The sequence below is a fragment of the Jaculus jaculus genome, chromosome 9 (assembly GCF_020740685.1).
Source record: "Jaculus jaculus isolate mJacJac1 chromosome 9, mJacJac1.mat.Y.cur, whole genome shotgun sequence".
NCBI lineage: Eukaryota > Metazoa > Chordata > Mammalia > Rodentia > Dipodidae > Jaculus > Jaculus jaculus.
The window spans coordinates 122,591,112-122,616,042 of record NC_059110.1 but is presented as its reverse complement, the minus strand read 5'-3'; the positions used below and the strand labels follow the sequence as shown (position 1 = coordinate 122,616,042).

General features: G+C 47.5%; 1 protein-coding gene and 1 pseudogene across 1 annotated transcript in view; one reads left to right on the top strand and one right to left on the bottom strand.

Moving 5' to 3' along the window:
- Positions 1-19,287, bottom strand: part of Prpsap1 (phosphoribosyl pyrophosphate synthetase associated protein 1) — a 28,839-nt gene extending 9,552 nt beyond the window's left edge. Inside the window, exons 1-4 of the mRNA XM_004655211.2 lie at positions 18,997-19,287; positions 16,457-16,509; positions 11,901-11,967; positions 554-726 (exon numbers count right to left, since the gene is read on the bottom strand). Coding sequence (XP_004655268.1) covers positions 554-726; positions 11,901-11,967; positions 16,457-16,509; positions 18,997-19,166 — 463 coding nt within the window. The 5' untranslated portion in view covers positions 19,167-19,287. The remainder of the gene's footprint in view (positions 1-553; positions 727-11,900; positions 11,968-16,456; positions 16,510-18,996) is intronic.
- Positions 19,288-20,893: 1,606 nt separating this feature from the next.
- LOC123463450 lies at positions 20,894-21,487 on the top strand (annotated as a pseudogene).
- Positions 21,488-24,931: the final 3,444 nt, after the last annotated feature.

Sequence of the window (24,931 nt, the reverse complement as noted above, 5' to 3'; positions counted from 1 at the left end):
AGCCACTGCTGCGTGGGGAGCAGAGGCGACTGAAGAAGAGCAGTACACGGACTACAGCCAGACAGGGAAGGAAGAGCACGTGCACCCAGGAAATAGCTTTAATGCTCTGAGCACAACGACACAGCTGGCCGGGCGTGGTGGCACAGCCAGAGACTACATAGTGAAGTCCACCTCAGCCTGGGCTCGAGTGAGACCCTCCCTCAAAAAAAAAAAAAAAAAAGACACAGTTAAGTAAGGCAAATCCATACACCTGAAGCCCGAAGGATCACAGGAACGCCAAGGCTGCCAGGTGATCTGAATGAGGAACAGATGAAATGGAAAAGGAGAAACAGAACAATAAACAGATCAGAGAAACACAGAAGCAATGCCACTTTAATGTATGGCAAGGAGAAGTTGTAAGATCCAATGTCTAAGCTCACACATCCCTAACCAAACTATGTAGAAGAGTAAGTGTGCAATCAGGGAAGGACATGCAGAGATCCAGGTCCCAGAGCAGGCCCTTGCGGTGGGCCCTAGCGCACGTGGGGAGCCCCAGGGTCTGTGTTCACCTCACCCGCTTTCGCCAGCATGGATGCCAGGAGCTTGCACACGATGGAGCCCCTCTTCCTCATCTTGCTTTGCTTGCTGTAGGGGAAGTAGGGGATGACGCCAATGATGTTCCTGGCACAGGAGGTCTTCAGGGCATAAGCCATGATCAGTAATTCCATCACAGCTGTGTTCACATCTCTGAAACAGTTGCAATTTGTACTTTGGGATAAAGTGGACAGCTAAGACCAAGGAAAGGTCTCAGCAGCAGCGCTTTACCAGGGCTGTCGAGACGGCTGCTCCCGGCGGCACTGGCTGACGCTGACACCCCGTGAACGCAGGCCCAGGGGAAGTGCTCTTCTGAGCAGACGCAGCTCTGGCCTTCAGCGTGGTTACTGAAAGCCACAGCAGTGACCCCCTCACCCTCACCTGTACCTGGCTCGTCTGTGGCAGTGACACAGTCACCACAGTGGCACACGAGCAGATGCTAGTGCCTGGGGTTACCTGACACCTGCAGGCAACCTGCCAGGCATTCAGACTCAGGCCAGTGTGGACACGAAAGGAAACCTACCAGCCACCACTCAGCTGTTAGTAACAGAAAGGACTGGGTCTCTTTCGAGTGGGGCACAGGAGAGAAAAAAGCCGGGCATGGTGGCACATGCCTTTAATCCCAGCACTCAGGAGGCAGAGGTTAGGAGGATGGCTATGAGTTCGAGGCCACCCTGAGACTACATAGTGAATTCCAGGTCAGCCTGGGCTAGAGGGAGACCCAACCTCAGAAAACAAATGATGAGAATGACACACACAGAGAGAACAGGATCCTGGAAGGTACCTGAGGAAAGGCTGGCTCCCTTAGCAACAACTGTGGGTTCCACTACTCTGCAGAGGCTGAGCCACCTTTCTGAACGAGACTGCCTTGATGTCCCAAACCTGCCTCCTGCTCGGCTCCCTATCCATCCTCCAACACCCCCTTCTCCGGGCAGGGCTGTCTCCTTCCTCACAGGAGGGGCAGGCTCATGAGGACGTCCTCATGGCAGCAAGCAAGGCGGAAGCCCACCACCCACCCAGTACTCGCCATGACACTTGCTGAGTAGGTCAGAGCAGAATGAGAGGCTTTTCAGCTTGTGGGACCCCACTCTCTTCCATTTGCTCCTCTCTCACTCTCTCTTTTGATAAATTTTTTTTTTTTAATTTATTTGAAATTGACAGAGAGAGAAAGAGGCAGATAGAGAGAGAATGGGCACGCCAGGGCTTCCAGCCACTGAAAACGAACTCCAGACGCATGTGCCCCCTTGTGCATCTGGCTAACGTGGGTCCTGGGGACTGGAGCCTCGAACCGGGGTCCTCAGGTGTCACAGGCAAGCACTTAACCGCTAAGCCATCTCTCCAGCCCACTCACTCTCTCTTTTTAAATATTTTATTATTTATTTATTTGACAGAGAAAGAGGGAGGGAGGAGAGAGAGAGAGAATGGGTGCGCCAGGGCCTCCAGCCACTGCAAATGAACTCCAGATCCATGTGGCACCTTCTGCAATTGGCTAACATGGGTCCTAGGGAATCAAACCTGAGTCCTTTGGCTTCACAGACAAATGTCTTAACCGCTAGACCATCCCTCCAGCCCCATTTGCTCCTCTCTTGACGCAGAGTCTGTCTGGGAGCGAGCAGGGCCAGGACTTCCCTCCTGACAGTGCTCTACTCCAAGCTTACCGAGGCAGAGCTGCGCGTGTTGTGACCTTAAAGAAAAGCTCTCGGGGGCTCTGACTGACTCGGGGTCAAGGTCAGGACAACTGAGGCACTGCAGGACTGCTGGCAGGCTCCCTTCTTTCCTTCCTCTGAAAGTAACTGGAGGGTTTTTTGTGCCCGTGCAAGTTGATAATGCCTTGCCTGGCAGCGGGGGCCGAAGACAGATCAGCAAGGAGCATCATGGCACGCCTGTAGGGACGTGTGAATTCACAGCCCTTGGTCAACTTTGGTTTTCAGTCATTCACTCTACAGCTCTGTATGGAGCAGCCCAAGCCAATCACTGGGGCTGAGAATGCTTCCTGCCTCAAAGACTCACGCTTACTGATTTTTCCAGGGTAGGGTCTCACTCGAGCCAGACTAACCTGGAACTCACTCTGCAGACCCAGACCTGGAGTGCTGGTTAAAGGCGTGTGCCACCACAGGGCAGGTGTGGCTTCCAGGAGATGACCTGTGAACCTCAAAGCTGGACCGACGCCAGGAGATGGCATGGAGGCATCACGGGAGTCTGCATCTAGGCTCGACATCAGGCATCACATACACTACAGTACAGTGACTGTCACCCCACCAGACCCCAGTGCCACCAATGCAATTAGAGTTGAAGTTAATTTAGTACATTTCGGAAGAGTGACTACTTAAATACTGAGTTTTTAGCTGACCTTATTGTGGCATTTATAATATGCAACTGCTTGATATCATGAAGTCTGCACATCCTACAAGGGAGGGCCAGAGAGCAAGAGGACTCCTGATTCCAGGGTAATACTCTTTTTCAGTAATTACCAATTTTTTTTTAATTTTTTATTTATTTATTTGAGAGCGACAGACACAGAGAGAAAGACAGATAGAGGGAGAGAGAGAGAGAATGGGCGCGCCAGGGCTTCCAGCCTGTGCAAACGAACTCCAGACGCTTGCGCCCCCTTGTGCATCTGGCTAACGTGGGACCTGGGGAACCGAGCCTCGAACCAGGGTCCTTAGGCTTCACAGGCAAGCGCTTAAACGCTACGCCATCTCTCCAGCCCACCAATTTTTTACATGCGGTTTTACTTTCTACTTATTCCTTTTCCTGATGTCCTGTGCCAGGGAATTTAACACCTTCCAGCCTAAACTTCCCCAGACCCCACCCCTTATAGCTCAGGAAGGTGACCAAGAGGCCTTTATCCATTTACCAAGAGATCCTGGACAACTGGACACAGGTAGAGTTTTGTGGCCAGCAGGGGGGAGTGGGGCTGGCTAGTGGCCTCTGCTGTGTGTATCTGCTCCCTGGGAATGTGCCAGGGGCATCCCACTCCTGCCGATGGTCTCTGTGTGAAGTAGGGCAATCTTAACCATTTACTTACAGTTTTCCTTTCCTTAGGTATCACACCCTAGGTGAAACTCAGCCATGACTGCACTATCATTTAGATAGGCAAAACCTACTGTGAGGCTGGCAGACAGACACAGACACATGCGCACACACGGCAGCATCAAAGATCAAAAGAACAGGAACAAGGTAAGTGGGCAGGATTTACTCCACCCCAGTCCAAGAATTATCTTCAGCAAGAAATCTGAAATGATATTTACTTTCCTTATTAATCCCAGAGCTTGCCAGGACTTTTGCTGTTGCTTTTGGGAACTCGGGTGATTCTCAGGTCTCTGCTCCCTTACTAGACTCAAGTTACAGCTGTGTGTGGCCACACCCAGCTATTTAGGTGGGCCCTGGTGATCGAACTCAAGTGTCCTCAGTTCTCCTCAGGTCCTTGCACAGGGAAGTGCTCTTAACTCCTAAGCCAGCTTCCTAGCCCTATGGCATTTTTTGTTTTTTGAAGCATTTTATTAATAATTTTATTTATTTATATGAGAGAGTATGAATATGGGTACAACAGGGCCTCCTGCTACTGATGAAAGCACAACTTTGTGTATCTGGCTTTTACATGGGTACTGAGGAATCAAACCCAGGATTATCAGGCTTTGCAAAAAAGTGCCTTTAATTGCTGGACAATCTCATTAAAATGCCATGGCGGGGGGCTGGTGAGCCTTATTTCATATCAACAGGCTAGAATTTGTACATAATGTAAAAACTAACCTCCAAAAATACCTGCAGCCAGGCATGGTGATGCATACATCCCAGCACTTGGGAGGCAGAACTGGGAGGATCACTGTGAGTTCGGGGCCAGCCTGGGCTACAGTGAGACCCTGCTTTGAAAAAGACAAACAAAAAACACTTTGTAAGCTTCCTACTTATTTTTAAGTTTTATTTATTTGTGTGTGCTTTAATATTTTTATCTATTTATTTATTTGACAGAGAAAGAGAGGGGGAGAGAGAATATGGGCACGCCAGGGCCTCCAACCCCTGCAAATAAACTACAGACACGTGCATTCCCTTGTGCATCTGGGGAATCAAACCTGGGTCCTTTGGCTTTGCAGGCAAACACCTTAACAACTAAGCCATTCCTCCAGCCCTATTTGTATGTGCTTTGAACTCCAGATATAGGCACCTGAATTTCAGTGGGCTTTGCAAACAAACATCTTTAAGTGCTGAGCCATCTCCATAGCCTTCATTCATGTTAACTAGTGTTGTGCTCCTGGGCATCTAGAATTTTTTTTGAACAGCACCACATAGTTCAATAGCTAGTGTAACCATAACATTGAGACCAAAGTCGTGGCAGACGTGGGGGATCACTATGAGTTCAAGGCCACCCTGAGACTACAAGTGAATTCCAGGTCAGCCTGAGCTACAGTGAGATCCTATCTCAAAAACACCATAAGTAAATAAATAAATCCATCCTCAACATCCAAAATCTTACCATTATTGGAGAACTCAAAACTCTACAAACTATCACAGCTAAAGGTGATATGGAGAGATGGTCCAGTGGTTAAAAGCTCTTGCTTGCAAAGCCTGCAGACCCAGGTTCAATTCCCCAGTACCCATGTAAAGCTGCATGCACAAAGTGGCATGTGTCTGGCATTTGCAGCCACATGAGGCCCTGGTATACCCATTCTCTCTTATAAACAAACATTTGATTATTTATTTGAAAGAGAAAGAATGATAATGGGGGCATCAGGGCCTTGAGCCATCGCAAACAAACTCTAGACACTTTGTGCATATGGCTTATGTGAGTTCTGGGGAGTTGAACCTGGGTCTTTAGGCTTCAAGGGCAAGCACCTTAACCACTAAGCCATCTCACCTGCCCAGATAAATATATATGCATATATTTTTTAGTTTTTCAACGTAAGGTCTCACTCTAGCCCAGGCTGACCTGAAATTCACTATGCAGTCTCAGCGTGGCCTTGAACTCTCGAAGATCCTCCTACCTCTGCTTCCCAAGTGCTGGGATTAAAGGTGTACACTACTATCACTCCTGACTACCCAAATAAATATATTTTTTTAATTTTTCATTTATTTATTTGAGAGCGACAGACACAGAGAGAAAGACAGATAGAGGGAGAGAGAGAGAATGGGTGCACCAGGGCTTCCAGCCTCTGCAAACGAACTCCAGACGCGTGTGCCCCCTTGTGCATCTGGCTAACGTGGGACCTGGGGAACCGAGCCTCGAACCGGGGTCCTTAGGCTTCACAGGCAAGCACTTAACCGCTAAGCCATCTCTCCAGCCCCCAAATAAATATTTTTTAAAATTTTTATTTATTTATTTGTCAGAGAGAAAGAGGGGGAGGGGAGGGGGGAGAGAATGGGCATGCCAGGGCTTCCAGCTGCTGCAAACAAACTCCACATGCCTGTGCCACCTTGTGCATCCGGCTAACATGGGTCCTGGGGAATCAAACCTGGGTCCTTTCATTTACAGGCAAATGCCTTAACCATTAAACTATCCCTCCAGCCCAAATAAATATTTTTAAAAAATTAAAAAACCATACACACAAACGGGGATGGTATCAGTGTCCTCAGGACAGGCATACATCTGTCCCCATGCTTCTTCTTCAAGGAAAGATGGGTCCTCCTAAGGTTATGACAAGTATATAGAATTCTCATGGTAGCTGAAAATAGTGCTATATGCGTAGTCTAGCACACAGGAGGATATAGAGTTTCAGGCGGTGTGGGCCAGAGACCCCATCTTTAAAAAAAAAAAAAAATTCCTGTCTGTTCCATCAGAGCCGGTCTCCCTCTGCAAGCTGCGTCCAATTGCTTCCTGTGGTGACGTTTTCTACTGCCCTAAGTGCAAGCAGAGCTCCAAACTTCCTCACTCTGACCACTTAACAGATGTGCTTACTGTGCCCCTGTCCTCCTGGAAGACACTGCACACTGATGGCTCATTTGCACAGTACAGTCTCTACCATGGCCCAAGGTCACCGCAACCCTGGCCATATTAAATATTTATACTGAACACTCTTGGCTTCTATGAGATGCTGAGACCAAGAAGTTTATAAAGTGCAGCCTCCAACTCCAAAGGACATTAGCCACAGGCTGTTGTGCTGAGAATAGCATCTTGATAAACCAGGTATGGTGGCACACGCCTGTAATCCCAGCCCTTGGGAGGAAGGAGGATCAGAATTTCAATGTCGTCCTCACCCTCACAGTGACTTCAAGGCCAGCCTGGGATACATGAGACCCTGTCTTAAAACTAAAATAAAACAAAACCCAGCATTTTGGATAATTTTAATTTTTACATTTTCAATTTAATTTTTGACAATTTTATACATGTATGTAATTCATTTTGATCAGAATCACCTTCTGTTTCCCCCGCCCCTTGAATCCCTTCTTCTACCCTGATGTCACTGGGGGGAGGAGAGAGACTGAGTTTAGGCTTGTTTGCATTAGCATAGGTAGGGTGGAAGTTATTTTGCCAGAGTAATAGCAACGTACCAGAGGCTACACCGCTGAAGAACATGTCTCCTGGGCAAGGCTGGTTTTAGATGAGGGACCCAGGGAAGGGGTCGGGAGAACAATACTGCACACTCGGGCTGGAGATACAGCGTATAGTAGAGAACTTGTCTAGCATGCATGAAAGAATCAACAACAACAACAAAAAGGCTTAAAATAGTGAACTTGGTGGGCTGGAGAGATGGCTTAGCGGTTAAGCACTTGCCTGTGAAGCCTAAGGACCCCGGTTCGAGGCTCGGTTCCCCAGATCCCACGTTAGCCAGATGCACAAGGGGGCGCACGCATCTGGAGTGCGTTTGCAGAGGCTGGAAGCCCTGGTGTGCCCACTCTCTCTCTCTTCCTCTATCTGTCTTTCTCTCTGTGTCTGTCGCTCTCAAATAAATAAATAAAAATTAAAAAAAAATAGTGAACTTGGGAGCTGGAGACATGGCTTAGTGGTTAAGGTGCTTGCTTGCAAAGCCAAAGGACCCAAGTAAGGCAGACGTACAAGGTGGTGTTTGCAGTGGCTAGAGGCCCTGACATGCCCATTCTTTCTCCCTCACTCTCAAATAAATGAATTAAAAATAGTGAGCTTGCATGGTGGTGCATGTCTCTTTAATCCCAACACTCAGGAGGCAGAGGTAGGAGGATTGCTGAGTTCGAGGCCAATTTAGTTAAGATCCTACCTCAAAAAGACTAAAAAACAAACAAAAAAAGTGATTTTTTTTTTTTTTTGCCATGATAGTAGTTTGTGACTTCACAATAACAATGACATGGCAAAGACACACACACACACACAGTCTGAACTATAATCAAAGAATTTCAAAGGAGGAGCTGGGTAAAATGTCACACACCTGTAGTCCCAGTACTCGGGGCTATGGCTCTCACGGCCTCACTTCAGTGGTCTACAATGCACAGGAAGGCATAAACTCCCTAGCCACAGTCATCCATGCTTTGAGGACTATCTGAACAAACACCTTAGGCTCCTATCACTCTTCTGGGCTAATTCTGACTCGCACAGTAGAACAAAGGTGCCCAGAACACAGCTGCTTGCATGCGATCCACCTCCTATGCATGTTACCATGTCTTTTAGGAACTAAAAGTCAATGCTCAGTCCAAAGACCGGCGCTTCACAAACTCTTCTCCCTGTGGCATATACCCTTCTGCTACCAGAAAGCCAGGTAGGGAGGGCAGGGAAGAGACTTTGCCGCCTGGGCCTGAAAGGCTGAGGTTCTTTGCCACCTTCAATAATCAAAGAGGGCCAGTCAAGGGCCTGGGGTCACAACTCTTCTCCCTACACCCTTCCTGCCAACAGGGTTAGTGCTGAAGGCCGTGGAGCAGCCATGTGCAGCATCACGGGATGTTAAAGCTGAGAGGACCTAGAAGCCAAGGGTCTCAACAAACCAGCAACATGAACATCTCAGGGAAGAAGCTTCTGGGCAGAGAAAATAGTGGGTATGAAGGAAGTGAGAAAACACTCGTGGGTGAGGTGCTACTAATTCTGTCAGACTGAAAGTCAGCTGTCGGATGGGGACAGTGAGTCTTGTGAGGGACTTAGAACAGGAAGGCTCAAAAGGACTGTGAAGGGACCTGCAGAAGGGGGCTCAGTAGTTAAAGGCGCTTGCTTGCAACGCCGGCTGCTCTGGGGTGAATTCCCAAGCCACTCACGTGAGCCAGACACAAAAAAGTGGTACAGATGTCTGGTGTTACTTTGCAGAAGCAAGTGTGCCAGACACACATGTGTGCAAGTAAACATTGTTTTAAAATAAGTCCAAATGGATATGGTGACACATACCTTTAGTCCCAGTACTTGGGAGGCAGAGGTAGGAGGATCATTGTTTGAGGCCAGCCTGAGACTACATAGTGAATTCCAGGTCAGCCTGGGCTAGATCAAGACCCTACTTTGAGAAAAACAAAAGCTCAAGTCATCAAGGCAAAATAGAAGCTGGCTTGTGATATACGAGACCTTGTTCCTAAAAAAATAATAATGAAGGCCTGCGCAGCACCAGAGCTGAGCAGTCAGGAGGTAAACAACACAGGTCACCACGACTCTGTTAAGATGACCCTGGGTGTATCTCACCCAGAAATGGCCAGCAGTATTTAGGAGTGCTTCCTGAATTCGAGGCACCCTGTTCAGTGCTGGGGAAGGAAAACAAAAAAAGAAAGAAAGAAATGCATAGTCATTTCCCACTGGCTTCTTAGGCAAGCCCTTAGGCCTCCTAACTTTTCTGGGCAGTGCAGACTATGCCCATGCCTTGCACATGCTACCTAAGTGCTCCACACTGCTGTCCCTAGCCCCTGCTTCCATGTCTAAAACGCTTGTCAAAGCTACCAGGAGGCCACCAGGAGGCAAACAATAAAAATAAATAAATAAATAAATAAATCAAAACTCCTGAGAAAGTAAATTATCTACTAAAGAAAACAAACACATCTTTCAATGCTGCAAACACTACAAGTATCTATCAAGGTACAGTTCCTTGTACCCAGCAATTCCACTTTTTTTGGGGGGGGTGGGCAGGGTTTCATTCCAGCCCAGGTTGACCTGGAACTCACTGTAACGCTCCCACCTCAGCCTCTCACGTGTTGGAATTAAAGGCATGAGCCACCACGCCTGGCTGCAATTCCACCTCTTGGCATCTTCTACAGATGTACTGGAACCAGCAGGAGCTAAGTCACATCTACAAGGAGGTTCTTTGTGTCAGCACGAGTCTAGAAATAAACTGACCCACAGTTGAACAGATGGACATCCACACTGTACCCTGCACAGCAGCAAGGACAGGGCAAGGGGAACACGGTTTCAGCTCCGGGGCACTCCTTCCTAAGAAGGACCCCTGAATCTCATCATCCTGTACTATCTGACATTTGACCACGTAAATGACACACTGTCGGTCTTCCAGAGTCAAAAGTCAAGGGAAGTCAAGAACTGTGCACATGGAGACCAAAGCTGCCCAACTCAACACCAGCCGAGGTTTGGGGCCAGATCCTTCTGCTCCAAGTGTTACCATGACAACCAACAGGCCAACCGTGAGTGGGCTAACACCCTGATTCTGACAGGATAGGGGTGCGCGCTGAAGTGCGTGTATCAGGATCAGGGTGGCCACTTACTCTAAAATGACAGCACCCAAGTGTGGGCTTCCTGTAGATTTGTCATTGTTTCAAGCCAAAAGGGTTTGTAACATGAAGTAACTATGCACTGACATGCCTGCACTTCTACTAATGAGCACTATACTGTTATAATTAGACAATGTCTTAAAAGCTGGGTGTGGTGGCAGAGGATTGGGAGTTTGAGGCCATCTGGACTGCATAGAGAGACTCTGTCTCCAAAAAACCCTCATAAAATAAACAAATAAACAGAATGCTTATTATATACCAGTAACATTGCACAGTGGCCTTTGCTATGTTTGTGCAAACATTACTTTATGACCCCGTGGTCCCCACTCTCCCTTAGGCCCAGCCTTTTCTCTTTTCCTTTTAGTTTTTCAAAGTAGGGTCTCACTCTAGCTCAGGCTGACCTGGAATTCACTATGTAGTCTCGGTGGCCTCGAACTCACAGTGATCCTCCTACCTCACTCCCGAGTGCTGGAATTAAAAGTGTGTGCCACCTCACCAGGCATCAGCCCCAGCCTCTTCAATCCCCTCAGTGGGGTAAGAACAGTTGCCACAAAGGATATATACAAAGTACCTGGCACTGGGTTATGTGAAACCCTGTCTCAGCCCAGCACCTTGATAGTGCTTCTGGCTACTCTTTTGTTTTGTTTGTTTTTTTGTTTTTCTTGGGCTAGTCTTAAAACTAATAAGGCCTCAGGAATCCACACTGAACATGATTGGAAGCTCCAGATTTTTCAGAGCTGAGGGCACAGAGATAATCTTACACTGAAACTCATACTCAAGCCAGCCAGGGTTCTTCCAGGGTCAGCCCGCGCTCAGAGGGAGGAACGGCAGTGGTATCTGCCCGAGAGGTCAGAGTGAGGAACTACCAATCTGCGCGACATGTGTCCAGCTCGGCGGGCTGAGCTAGCAGACACTGGCCTAGCTTTAGTGTCCTTGGGAAGATGGTCAAATAAGCCATTAACAGTACAATGAAGCCAGTGTGATAAACAGGACAGACACTCAAGGCACTAGAACTCTCTGTTAAGGGAAGTATTTACTGTAACACATGCACAAATTTATAATTTGACTTTTTAAAAAAATCATACCAGGAATTGAGGATAGGGCCTTACACATGCTAGGCAAGCACTTTATCAGTGAACTACAACACTGCCATTTCTTTTTTGTTTTTTCAAGGTAGGGTCTCACTCTAGCCCAGGCTGACCTGGAACTCACTCTGTAGTCCCAGGATGGCCATGAACCCACAGCAATCCTTCTACCTCTGCCTCCTGAATGCTGAGATTAGAGGCATGCACCACTATGTCTGGCTTTTATCTTTTGAGATAGTGTCTCACTAAATTACAGAGGCTGGCCTTAAGCTCACTTTGCAATCCAGATAGGCCTTCAATTTGTGATCCTCTTACCTCAGCTTACTAAATAGCTAGGACTACAGACTTGTACCTCCAGGCTAAGCACAAATTTATAATTAAAACATGCCAGGAGTGGTGGTGCATGCCTTTAATCCCAGAACTTGGGAGCGAAGTAGGAGGATCACTGTGAATTTGAGGACACCCTGGGACTACAGAGTGAATTCCAGGTCAGCCTGGGCTAGAGTGAGACCCTACTTTGAAAAACAAAAACAAAACAAAGCAAAACAAAAAATCAGCAGCAAACCTTCAGAATTATTGTTCACATTAAAAGATAATGAATTATTTCATTAAGATTTTTAGAGGCAAAAAAGCGATGTTAACTCTTACCTGGGTATTGTCTGTATGATGAAAATATCTTGGCCACGAACAGACTCTTTGATTTCAACTCTTGTTTCTGGAAGAAGAAGGAAAAAAAAAAGCTCTCACGTTTTAAGGAAAGCACTTCATGGTATAGTAGACACCATTTGGAGGAAGACAATCTCAGCTGGGACAGACTGCAGATTGCCACATACACACATGGACCAGGGACCTGCCGAGGCTGGTAGAGGGCTTGTCCAGAAGGCGCGCTTCCCTGGGCCTGATCTGCAGCACCACATAAACTGCTTCATCACTGTAGCTGCGTTCAGCTTTGGGTTTTCCAAACGCCTATCTGCTGAATCCGCCAGGCACTGGACAAGTCTCTAAGACACCTAGTAAAAAGCTGCTAGATATGGAAGCTGGGTGAAGGACAGCTATTAGCAAATTAAAATATGTACCAGGCCTGGAGAGATGGCTTAGCAGTTAAGGGACTTGCCTACAAAGCCTAAGGACCCAGGTTCGATTCCCAGGTACCTGCGTAAAGCCAGACGCACAGAGGAGAGCATGAATCTGGAGATCTTTTGCAGTGGCTAGAGGCCCCAGCATGCCCATTCCCTCCCTTCTTCCTGCCCGCTTTTTCTCTGCTTGCAAATAACTAAAAAAGAAAAATATGTAACAGGGCTTTACCCCCTCTGGCCTCCCTCATGGCGGGGGTTCTCTGTACTTCCACCTCTTTATCTAAAAGTCTCTTCAAGCCTTGAAAAAAAATACATGTGATATAAACATCCTGAGTGTATTCTACTCAGCAATCCACCCAACCGCCTCTCTCTCCTGGATGTTTGCCTTTGTAAGTCCCCAAACCTCGGTGTCTGTCTGTCTGTCTGTCTGTCTGCTTTCTTTCTTTTTGTGGTTTTTGAGGTAGGGTCTTGCTCTAGTCCAGGCTAACCTGGAATTCACTATGTACTCTCAGGGTGGCCTCAAACTCATGACAATCCTCCTACCTCTGCTGGGGCTGGGTCTTTTTCTTTCTTTTGCATTAAGGTCTTGCTATGTATTCCTGCCTAACCTGAAATTGTGTAGCCCAGGCTGGTTTCAAACTCATGGCAATCCTCTTCCCTCAGCCTCCTGAGCGCTGAGATTATAGGCATGCCCCAAACCTGACTCCATTATAGCTTTTGTTTGTTTGTTTGTTTTGTTTTTTGAGGTAGGGTCTCACTGTAGCCCAGGCTGACCTGGAATTCACTACGGAGTCTCAGGGTGGCTCAAACTCACAGCGATCCTCCTACCTCTGCCTCCCAAGTGCTGGGATTAAAGGCGTGCACCACCAGGACTGGCTGTCATTTTATCTTAATTAGTTATCTCTTCAAGCTAGAAGTACTCCGATCCAACTGCACACCTGGTCCCCCTTGATGTCACTATCTCTGAGCCATCCACCCTCCCTAGCTTCTGTACTGTGAGTTTTATACATGATAGTCATCTCCCCTTCCCTTCCAGCTGCAGGCCTCCTACAGTGGTTTGATTCAAGGCTCCTCCATAAACTCAGGTGTTCTGAATGTTTAGGTCCCCAGCTGGTGACAATCGAAGTCTCTTGGAGGCAGTGTATTGCTGGGGGCGGGCTTATGGGCATTATAGCCACCTTCCCCTTACCAGTGTCTGGCACACTCTCCTGTTGCTGTTGTCCATCTTAGGTTTGCCAGGAGGTGATGTCCACCCTCTGCTCATGTTCCCCTGCCATCATGGAGCTTCCCCTCAAGTCTGTAAGCCAAAATAAACCTTTTTTTTTCCCCCACAAGATGCTCTTGGTTGGGTGTTTTCTGCCAGCAATGCAAACCTGACTGCAACACCTCCCTTAAGCATTGCTTTTTAAAAAAACTACTTACTCACTTTAGAGAGAGGGAACAGGCTGAAGCTCAATAGGAATTCACTGTGTAGTCCCAGGCTGGCCTCAAACTCATAGCAATCCTTCCTACCTCTGCCTGCTGAGTGCTGGGGTTAAAGGCATGCACCACTATGCCTGGCTTATTTATTTATTTATTTAAATTTTTATTGGCATCTTCCATGATTATAAAAAAATCCCGTGTTAATTCCCCCCCCACTTTCTCCTTTGAAATTCCATTCTCCATCATATTACCTCCCCATAACAATCATTGTAATTACATATATACAATATCAACCTATTAAGTACCCTCTTCCCTTCCTTTCTCTTCCCTTTATGTCTCCTTTTTAACTTACTGTTGGCTTATTTTTAATATTTGTATTTATTTTGTGTGTGTGTATGGGCATGTGCAAATGAGCTCCAGACAATGCACCAGCTTTTATTAATAAAATAAAAAATAAAAAACTGTTGAGCCACCTTCCCAGCCCCACATGCACCACTTTTTGCAGTGGCTTTATGTAGATACTAGGGAATTGAACCTGGGCTGGCAGGCTTTACAAGCAAATGTATTTAGCTGCTGAGCCATCTTCCCAGCCCCGCATGGACCACTTTTTAAAAAAATTTTTTATTTATTTGAGAGAAAGAGTCAGAGAGAGAAGGCTGGGATGGAGAGAGAGAGAATGGGCACACCAGGGCCTCTAGCCACTGCAAACAAACTCCAGATGCATGTGCCATGTGCATCTGGCTTATGTGGGTACTGGGGAATCGACCCTGGGTACTTAGGCTTCACAGGCAAGTGCCTTAACTGCTAAACCATATCTCCAGCCCAACATGCACCACTTTTTGCAGCGGCTTTATGTGGATACTAGGGAACTGAATACATGTTGGCAGGGTTTTGATAGCCAGTGCCTTTAATCAATGAGCCATCTCCCCAGCCAAAATGTTTCTCTCTTAAAAAAAAAAAAAAAAAAAAAAAACTTTAGGGGATGGAGAGATGGCTTAGCAGTTGAAGCCCTTGCCTGCGAAGCCTGAGGACCCATGTTCGACTCTCCAGATCCCATGTTAACCACATGCACAAGGGTGAGGGAAACGCAAGTTTGCACACACCCACCAGGTGACACAAGCATTTGGAGTTTGATTTCAGTGGCCGAGGCCCTGGCATGCCAATTCTCTCACTAAAAATAAGCTGGGCATGGTGGCGCACACCTTTAATCCCAGCACTGGGGAGGCAGAGGGAGGATCACCATGAGTTCGAGTCCGCTCAGAGACTACATAGTGCATTCCAGGACATCCTGGGCTAGACTGAGACACTACCTCAGGGGAAGAAAAACAAAACACCTTCTTTGTGTGTGCACACATGTATGTGCACATACGTACATACAGGCATGCCGAGGACTCTTGCCACTGTAAAATAAACACAAAACACTTGGGCCACTTTTTGCATCTAGCTTACATGGGGGGCTTAGGAACTGAACCCAGACTACCAGGCTTTGCAAACAAGAACCTTAACTGCTCAGCCATCTTCCTAGCCCAGGAAATATTCACAAATACAACTCACAGTAGAAGGAGAACATCCTTTATAACCATCTCTCCATTATTCACCATAACTAACAAGATCTTCACAGGTAGAGTTGTGGACAGAAGACAACAAGGAGAACAAAGCAAAGAGAATCTGAGTACAGAATAAAGGAGGCAGACCTGAAATGTTGAAGTGAGTTTCTGTGTTTAGAGCACTATCTACCTTTAAAACTTGTGCTACAAGCCAGATGTGATGGCACACTCCTTTAATCCCAGTGCTTGGGAGGACGGCTGGGAGTGTGAGGTCAGTCAGAGACTATAAAGTGAATTACAGGTCAGCCTGGGCTAGAGTGAGACCCTACTTCGAAAGAAACCACACATACACTCACACGAAATACATGCTACAAGCCAGCATACGGCACACACCTTTAGTCCTCGCTCTCAGAAGTCTGAGGTAGGAAGATTGCAGCAACTTTATGGCCAGCCTGGGGCTACAGAGTGAGACCCTGCATCCATTAAGTAAATAAAAATAAAATAAAAATATGCTTGCTAGTCAGGGATGATGGTCAATGCTTGTGATCCTAGAACTCAGCTGAGGCAGGAAAATCATGAGTTCAAAACCAGATGAGGCTAGACAATGAGTTCTAGGACAGCATAGGCAAAATGGTGAAAATTGTCTCTAAAAAGCAAAAAAGGGCTGGGGAGATGGCTCAGGTGGTACAGCTCTTCCCACCCAAGAGTGAGGACCTGAGTGTGTCTCCCCAGCACAGATGTAAACTCCAGCCAGGTTGGAGGCCTGCCTATGATCCCACAGCTCAGGAGCTAGAGACGGGGGCTTCCTGGAAAAAGCTTGCTAGCTAGACTAGTCGAACAAGCAAGTTCTGGGTTCAAGTGAGAGACCTGTCTCAATAAATAAGGGGACAACAACCGAGGAGGAACCTCACTTCAACCTCTGCCTCTTCAGGTACATACACACATATATATGTGCACTTATGGGAACAGAATTACATACATAAACACACCAAGCTGCTGCTGGTGGTGGTGCATGCTTGCAATCCCAAAAGGGAGATGGAAGAAGGAATTCAGGTTCATCCTCAGCTACATGGAAAGTTTGAGCCAGCCTAGGTAGGCTACATGAGACTGCATTAAATAAAAACAACACAGAACTATATATAAAACAACTTTAACTTACCTCCATTGGTCTCTTGGTATACAACAGACTTCCCCAATTCAGCACCAAGACGCCTATTGGGCAAGGAAAATAAATAAAAGCAATTAAAAATACAATCTTTGAAAGGATTCAAGGGGCTGGGCATAGTGGCACACGCTTTAATCCCTGCCAGCACTTGGGAGGCAAAGGTAGGAGGATTACTGTGAGTTTGAGGTCACCCTGATACAACATAGTAAATTTCTGGTCAGCCTGGACAAGAGCAAGATCCCACCTCAACCCCCCCCCAAAAAAAAAAAGTTATGAGAACTGGACATGGTGGCTCAAATCTGTCATTTCAGCATGCAGAAGCAGGGGTTGGAGGAATGCCACTGGTTTAAGGCTAACCTGGGCTACCATGTGAGACCTTGTCAAGAAAGGGAGAGGCACAAAATATTAACATATAAAAGAGCAAAGTCTGTAACTATGGAAGTTGTCAATAAAAATGTAAAAAGCTGAGCATGGTGGCACATGCCTTTAATCCCAGAACTTGGGAAGCAGAGGTAGGAGGATCACCGTGAGTTCAAGGTCACCCTGAGAATACAGGGTAAATTCCAAGTCAGCCTGGACTAGAGTGAAACCCTACCTTGAAAAACAAAAAGATTTAAAAAAAAAAAAACCAGAAAAATATTTATAGACATGAATTAATGTTTTATCTACAGCAACTTACAACAGACTTTTGCCAAGTGCCCTCCCTCACTTCAGCTTTCTCAAGGCCAGGCGGTCAATCTGACCCAATATAAACAAAAGCAAGCTTCACATTCAAAGCCAGTATTTTAGTTGGCCTCAATAAGACTAATAATCAGGGGTCAGAAATAGAAACTAGGTATTGGGTTGTCAAAGAATTGTTTGCTTACACTTGTTGAAACTCACTTAAAAAGCCAATTGAAAACAGGTGTAGCCAAAAAGTTGTTTGAAATAGATGTGAAAGACTTTAAAATGTTAACAAAGCCCGGCTTGGTGGTGCAAGCCTTTGATCCCAGCACTAGGGAAGCTGGGGAAGGAGGACTGCCGTGAGTCCCAGGCCAACCGGGGCTACAGAGTGAGCCATTATCTGGAAATAAACAAAACAGTCAAAAACAAAAAGACAAGCCACTCAAGCTGATATGGGGGGTGCACACCTGTAATGGCAGTAATGGGGGGGGGGTGCAGAAGGAAGATCACCTGTTGGAGGCCAGCTTGGCAAACAGTGAGACCCTGTCTTAAAAGGAACAAAAAGTCAAAAGAACAATAACCAAAAAGAGCAAGACAAACCATTTTGTTTTATCATTCTAAGAAGTTCTAAAAGAGCCTGTAAGGCACTTCCTTTATGTTAGGACTCTGGTTTTCTCTGAAGAAGAGGTACAGGTGTTATCCAGGGACCACGAGGTGTCCCTACTCTGCTACCTGGATTGTGTTGCTTTGTGAGGTAGGGTCTTACTGTAGTCCAGGCTCATCTCCGAGAACGAAAACAAGGTGTGTGCCACGGCACTTTATTATTGACAATTTCACACATGTATACAATTTGATTCCCCCATTTACCTAGCCTTTCTTCCACTTTGCCTTCCCACTAGATTCCCATCCCATCCTACATCCATGCATTGTTTATTTTGTTATTTGACCCACTCATTCAAATTAGGAACACTTGCATAATCATGGGTGGGAGGTTATTTACTGGAGAAAGGGGCAATCCCCCAGCGGCTACACCCCCAAAGGACAGGACTTCCCCTTTCCAACAATCATCAGTTTCCACTATTTACTTTAGGAGGTGGACGGGGTGGCTCACGGACTCTTAAAAGATTTTATTAATTTACTTGAGAAACAGAGGAAGACTAAAAAAAAAAAAGATTATGGGCCACATTCTGCATCCGGCCTTAGGGAGGTACTGGGGAATCGAACCCAGGTCGACAGCCTTTACAAGCAAGCACCTTTAACAGCTGAGCCATCTCCCCAGGCCCTCTCATGGACTCTTGATCCCCAGTATCTCTGCCTTACTCTCGCTCACACAATCCTTGTCCAACTCACCCCTATTTTATAGAATTCAGGGGTTTAAAAAAAAAAAATCACGTCTTTCAACCAGCGTCGCAGAACTGATAAAGAGACAAGCCTGGGAAGACATCTCGGGCCCCAAAGGCCCCTTGGGAACGAGGTCCACGCCGACTTAATGTGCAATGCCTTAGAAAACACGGTAACGGCAATCATCGCTCTCACACTGCCGGAACACCGGACTTCCTGGAGTCCCGATCTCCCGGCCCTCCCCACACCTCGGCTCTGGGTCCCCTCCTTCAGGGGACCTGGGAACGGCGAGGGTCCAAGGCGGCTGCGGCCGCGGGAAAAGGGGTCGGGACTGAGAGGGAGACGGCCAGCCCCGCCGGCACTGGGGTGGCAGTGGGGGACCCAAGGGTGGGGCTCCCTTCATCCGGAGTCGGCGTGAGGCCGGAGGACATGACCTCGGATCCCCCCAACACACACACACACAGCCCGGGGCGGGCTGGATGGCGACCCCGGCAGGGACAACCCCCCCACCCCACCGGCACCCCGCTTACTCGGTGATGCGCTTGGCCAGCTCGGTGCAGGCGGCCGTGGAGTTGGCCGAGAATACCCGGTATCCCGTGCGGGCGGCGTTCATGGCCGGCAGCAGCGCGGGGCGGGCTCGCGGGGCGCGGAAAGCCGAGCGCGCGGACAGCGGAGGCAGCAGCAGCAGCTTCCTGGGCATCGTCCGGCCCGAGGCGCGGTTACGGATGCCCGCGCGGGGCAGGACGCGGTCTGGGGGAAGCCGACCGCTTGGAACGCGAGAGACCACTCCCCCGCAACACCCGCCCGCGCGCGGACACACACACACACACCCTCCCTCCGCCGTCCGCGGCTGCCGAGCGTCGCCCGGACCGCCGCAGCCGTCTTGGAAGCCCGCTCCAGGCCGCGCCCCCTTCGGGGATCGCGGGGATCCGAGACGTGAGGCTAGAGCGGCCGCCCTGCCGCCATCTTAGAAAAGGGCAAGGAGGTTTGCAACGCTCCGAAGCACGTTCTTCCGACGGACGCGCCACGGATTCTCTCCGCCGCTTGATTTTGCCGCGACCAGGAGATCTGCTTTACAGTCACGCTCATGGGTGACAACGTACTGCTTGGTAGTGGTCCCCGGCGTTCTGAAATTTTCCTGCCAGGAGCCAAAATGGCCTCGAGGAAGTAGACAGTCTAGCTCCGCGACTCTATGGTAACTAACCTGCGCTATCCCAGAGGCCGGCGCTGGCTTGGGATGGATTTGAAAAGTGGTGGGTGTGGTTATCTCGAGGCAGCAATGCCCCAGAGTTGGTCTACTACCCCTCTTCCCGGTGGTGAAGGCTGACATTCCCGCCAGCATTTACTCTCAGATCTCTCAATCACAGCAGCCCCCTTCCACATGGAAGCTTCCTATCTGAACACCTCGACCACAGCAAACCGCCGTGTGCTGGATTTTGTTAGATGCTTGTATTTTCATTACCTTTGTAAACATGTCTCCTTCCATCGCGAGCATGTATGCCCTAAGGATCACCAACATGACCTCTTTCTTACGCGCTACAAGTGTGGTGCACGTTCTCTCCCCCCCACTCTTTCAATGATGAATGCTATATTCCTTTCTCTCTACCTTCCTACTCTTTCAGCATCTTATATAAGGAGCAGAGAGCAGGTGCCCTGTAAACCAGGGTGAGGCCTTAAGGTCTCCAAAGATAAAGTGACCCTTGATCCAGATCTTACCCAAGAAACTTCTATGCTGATGAGATGGCTCAGCAGTTAAAGGTTCCTGCTTGCAACCGGGCGTGGTGACGCATGCCTTTAATCCCAGCATTGTGGGGGGAGGGGGGCAGAGGTAGGAGGATCGCTGTGAGTTCAATGCCACCCTGAGAGTACAGATAGATGAATTCCAGGTCAGCCTGAGATAGAATGAAACCCTACCTCAAAAAAAAAAGGTTCCTGCTTGCAAAGCCTACGAGCCCTGGTTTGACTCCCCAGTACCCACATAAAGCCAGATGCACAAAGTGCATATACATCTGGAGATCCTTTGCTGTAGGAATAGACTCTGATGTGCTCATTCTCTCTCCCTCCCTCTCTCTCTCTCTCTCTCTCTCTCTCTCTCTCTCTCTCTCTCTGCTTGTAAATAAATAAATATAAAAAGAAGAAACTTAAACCGGGAGTGGTGGCTCACGCCTTTAATCCCAGGACTCCGGGAGGCAGAGGTAGGAGGATCGCCATGAGCTCAAGGCCACCCTGAAGACCACACAGTGAATTCCAGGTCAGCCTGAGCCAGAGTGAGACCCTACCTAAAAAAAAAAAAAAAAAAAAAGAAAAAGAAAAGAAGAAGACGAAATTTCTTATTTAAAAAACCAGTTAAGGAGCACACGTAAGATCTCCCGCAAGATGCACTTCCACCCTTTTGGCTCCTTGAGCAGCACCGTGGTGGTTGGCAAGAAGGGAGCCAAGAAGAAAGTGGTTGATACATTTTCTAAGAAAGATTGGTATGATGTGAAGGCACCGGCTATGTTTAATATTTGAAATATTGGAAAGACGCTAGTCACCAGGACTCAAGGAACCAAAATTGCCTCTGATGGCCTCCAGGGGCGTGTCTTTGAAGTGAACCTTGCTGACTTGCAGAATGATGACGCTGACTTCAGGAAGTTCAAGCTCATCACTGAAGATGTTCAGGGCAAAAACTGTCTGCCTAATTTCCATGGCATGGATCTCACCCAGGACAAAATGTGTTCCATGGTCAAAAAGTGGCAGACCATGATTGAAGCTCATGTTGATGTCAAGACAACCAACACTTATTCGCTTCATCTGTTCTGTGTTGGTTTTACTAAAAAACGCAACAAGCAGATCCTCAAGACATCCAACAGGTCCGCTAGATCCGAAAGAAGATGATGGAAATCATGACCCGAGAGGTGCAGACAAATGACTTGAAAGAAGTGGTTAATAAATTGATTCCAGACAGCACTGGGAAAGGTTTGCCAGACTATTTACCTTCTTTGTTAGAAAAGTAAAAATGCTGAAGATTCCGGGCGTGGTGGCGCACGCCTTTAATCCCAGCAGAGGTAGGAGGATCGCCATGAGTTCAAGGCCACCCTGAGACTCTATAGTGAATCCCAAGTCAGCCTGGGCTAGAATGAGACCCTACCTCGAATAACAAAAAAAAAAAAAAAAAAAAAAAAAATGCTGAAGAAGCCCAAATTTGAATTGGGAAAACTCATGGAGCTTCACGGAGAAGGCAGTGGTTCTGGAAAGGCTACTGAGACAGGCGCTAAAGCCCAGCAAGCTGATGGATACGAGCCGCCGGTGCAAGAGTCTGTTTAAAATTCTGGTTTTAATAGTGACAAATAAAAGGTCCTATTTGTGGAAAAAAAAAAAAAAAAAAAAAACCAAAAAAACTAGCTAGGGCTGGGTGTGGTGGTGCATGTCTTTAATCCCAGCCCTGGAGAGGTTAGTAGGAGGGAGGATAGCTGTGAATTTGAAGCCAGCTTGAAACTACCTCGAAAAAACAAACAGCAACAAAAAAGTCATGACCAGTGGAAAATTACTAGACTCTAGTTCAGCCTAGTAGACTATAACCATAAAAGCCCCTTTGTTCTGGGGCAGTCTGATCTCTATCAGGACTTCTCTATCAGGACTGCCCCCGAGCCTGCCCTTCAGGTAACTCCATCTCCCATTAAATCTTTTACCTTTTACTCCTTGGCTGTTTTTGTTTTTTCAGAGCCACCGACAGAGAGAGAAAGAGGCAGATAGATAGATGAAGAGAGAGAGAATGGGCGCACCAGGGCCTCCAGGCACTGTAAATGAATTCCAGACGCATGCACCAACTTGTGCATCTGGCTTACATGGGTCCTGGGGAATTGAGCCTTGAACATGGGACCTTAGGCTTCACAGGCAAGTGCTTAACTGCTAAGCCACCTCTACAGCCTTCTTTTTTTTTTTTTTTTTTTTTTGTATGTTTGTTAGTTTTATCTGAGACAAGGTCTCTCTGTGTAGCTCTGCCTGTCTTTGCTCATGGTTTCATCAGTTTTAGCCCAAGGTTGGCTGGATCCATTTGCTTTGGGCCTGAGACAAGGCTGCTGGAGTATGTGACAGAGTCTGCTCATATCATGGTGGCTGGGAAGCCAGAGAGGATTATGAGAAGGAGGGGAGTTATTAGGGACAAGATAGAATGTTCCAAGGACACACTCCCAGTGATATGCTTCCTTCAACTAAGCATCACCTTCACAGGCCCAAGATCTCCCAACAGTCTATTCAAACCATTGGTGGCATATTTTGAATGTGATAGTTTAAATATATGACCCCATAGATTTAAGTGTTTTGTTAAAATTAAACTTGTGGACTGGATATGACTCACAGGTTAAGGGGCTTGCCTGCAAAGCCTCGTGACCTGGGTTCAATTCCCCCAATACTCACAGTGGTGCATGTATCTAGAGTTTGTTTGCAGCAGTTGGAGGCCCTGGTGTGCCTATTCTCTCTCTCTCTCTGTCTCCTACAAATAAATAAATTTAAAAAAACAGGTATAACAAATCAGGTCCAACACATTTCCTGTATCAGATTTTTTGTTGTATCCCAAACTGACTTTGACTTTTGTTTTTATTTGTTTACTTCCCCCCCCCCCCCAGGTCGGGTTTCACTCTAGCTCAGGCTGACCTGGAATTCATTATGTAGTCTCAGGGTGGCCTTGAACTCATGGTGACCTTCCTACCACTGCCTCCCAAGTGCTGGGATTAAAGGCATGTACAATCACGCTGGCTCCATTCTTTTTTCTTTTTTTTAACATTCTTAAATCTATTTTTTTTTTTATTTGAGACAAAGAGTGGGAGAGAGAGATAGAGAATGGGCATGCCAGGACCTCCAGCCACTGCAAACGAACTCCAGACACATGTGTCACTATGTACATCTGGCTTATGTGGGACCTGGAGAATCAAACTTGAGTCCTTATGCTTCACAGGCATGCGCCTTAAACTGCTAAGTCATCTCTCCAGCCCTCATTCTTTATGGTAAAAAAAACTTTTTAAAAATATTTATTTTTATTTTTATTTATCTATTTGAGAACAACAGACAGAGAGAGAATGGATGTGCAAGGGCCTCCAGCCACTGCAAATGAACTCCAGATGTGTGTGCCCCCTTGTGCATCTGGCTAATGTGGGTCCTAGGGAGTCGAGCCTTGAACCTGGGTCCTTAGGCTTCACAGGCAAGCGCTTAACCGCTAAGCCATCTCTCCAGCCCTATGGTAAAAAAATAAAATAAAATTAAATAAATAAATAAAAAAACTTTCATGATTCTTCTGGCTTTTTGAAATGGACAGGGCTTTCTCGCTGCTATGGTTACCTCACTGTGCAGCAGCGTGCCTGAGCATCTTGCTTCTCTGCAGCTATAACTCAGCACGTATTCATCAGCTTTTCTCCTTCCCTCATTTCTTCCCAGGTTCTGGTAACCTCCGAGATCCTTAATCCCATCTGAAAATATTTCTCGTGTCATGTTAGGTGACATATTCACAGGGCTTGGGATTTGGAGTCACTACGCTTCCTGTCACAGGTGGAGAAAAGGGGGAACATGGTGTTGTAGTTGCCTTCATTTTGCTGGAACAAAAAATCACAGCCAAAAGCAGCTGATGGGAGGAAAGGATCTATTGTGGCTTACAGTCTTGAGGGGGAGCTTCCTGATGGTAGGGGACAGCATGGGACAAGCAGAGGCTGGACATCACCTCTGCCATGGCAGGTGGGAAACAGCATCAGGAGAGTGAGCCAAGCTCTGGGAAGGGGAAGCTGGCTCTCACACCCGTAAGCCCGCCTCCAACAACACACCACCTCCAGCAAAGTTCCACCTCCCAAATTACCAACAGCTGGGGTCATGGGTTTATGGGGGGGTGGAGATCTGAGTCAAACCACCTCAAAGGGGAAGGAAGGGGGCTCCAAAAGGGTAGTAAATGGATTTTCCCTCTTTTACTCCTGGAACGTGGCTGGGATCCTTCCACCCCTTCACTCTGCTGTGAGTTTTTCACTCGGGCACCACAACCTTCCTAACAGCACCATCCTCCTGACCTCCCTCATCCAGGACCTCTGTCATCCGGGACCTCCGTCATCCAGGACCCCCCTCTCTCACTGGGGTGAACATTTACGGAATCGAGTCTGTGCTTCTGACTGTTGTGCCTCAGCAAGGAGAGGGGAAGACCTTGTAATCCAGTCTCCTCACCTCAGCCATCGGGAGCTCTACATACAAGGAAGCTCCCAGGACACCCCAAATTTATCGGTGGCTCTCTGCTACTTTTAGAAGAAGCAAAAACCTCCTACAGAAAAAAAAAAAAAAAAGTTTTTTTGAGCCAGGAATGGTGGTGTGTGACTTTAATCCCAGCACTTGGGAGGCAGAGGTAAGAGGATTGCATTGACTTCAAGGCCACCCTGAGAGTACAAAGTGAATTCCAGGTCAGCCTGGGCTAACGTGAGACCCTACCTCAAATAAACAAAACATAAAGGTGGG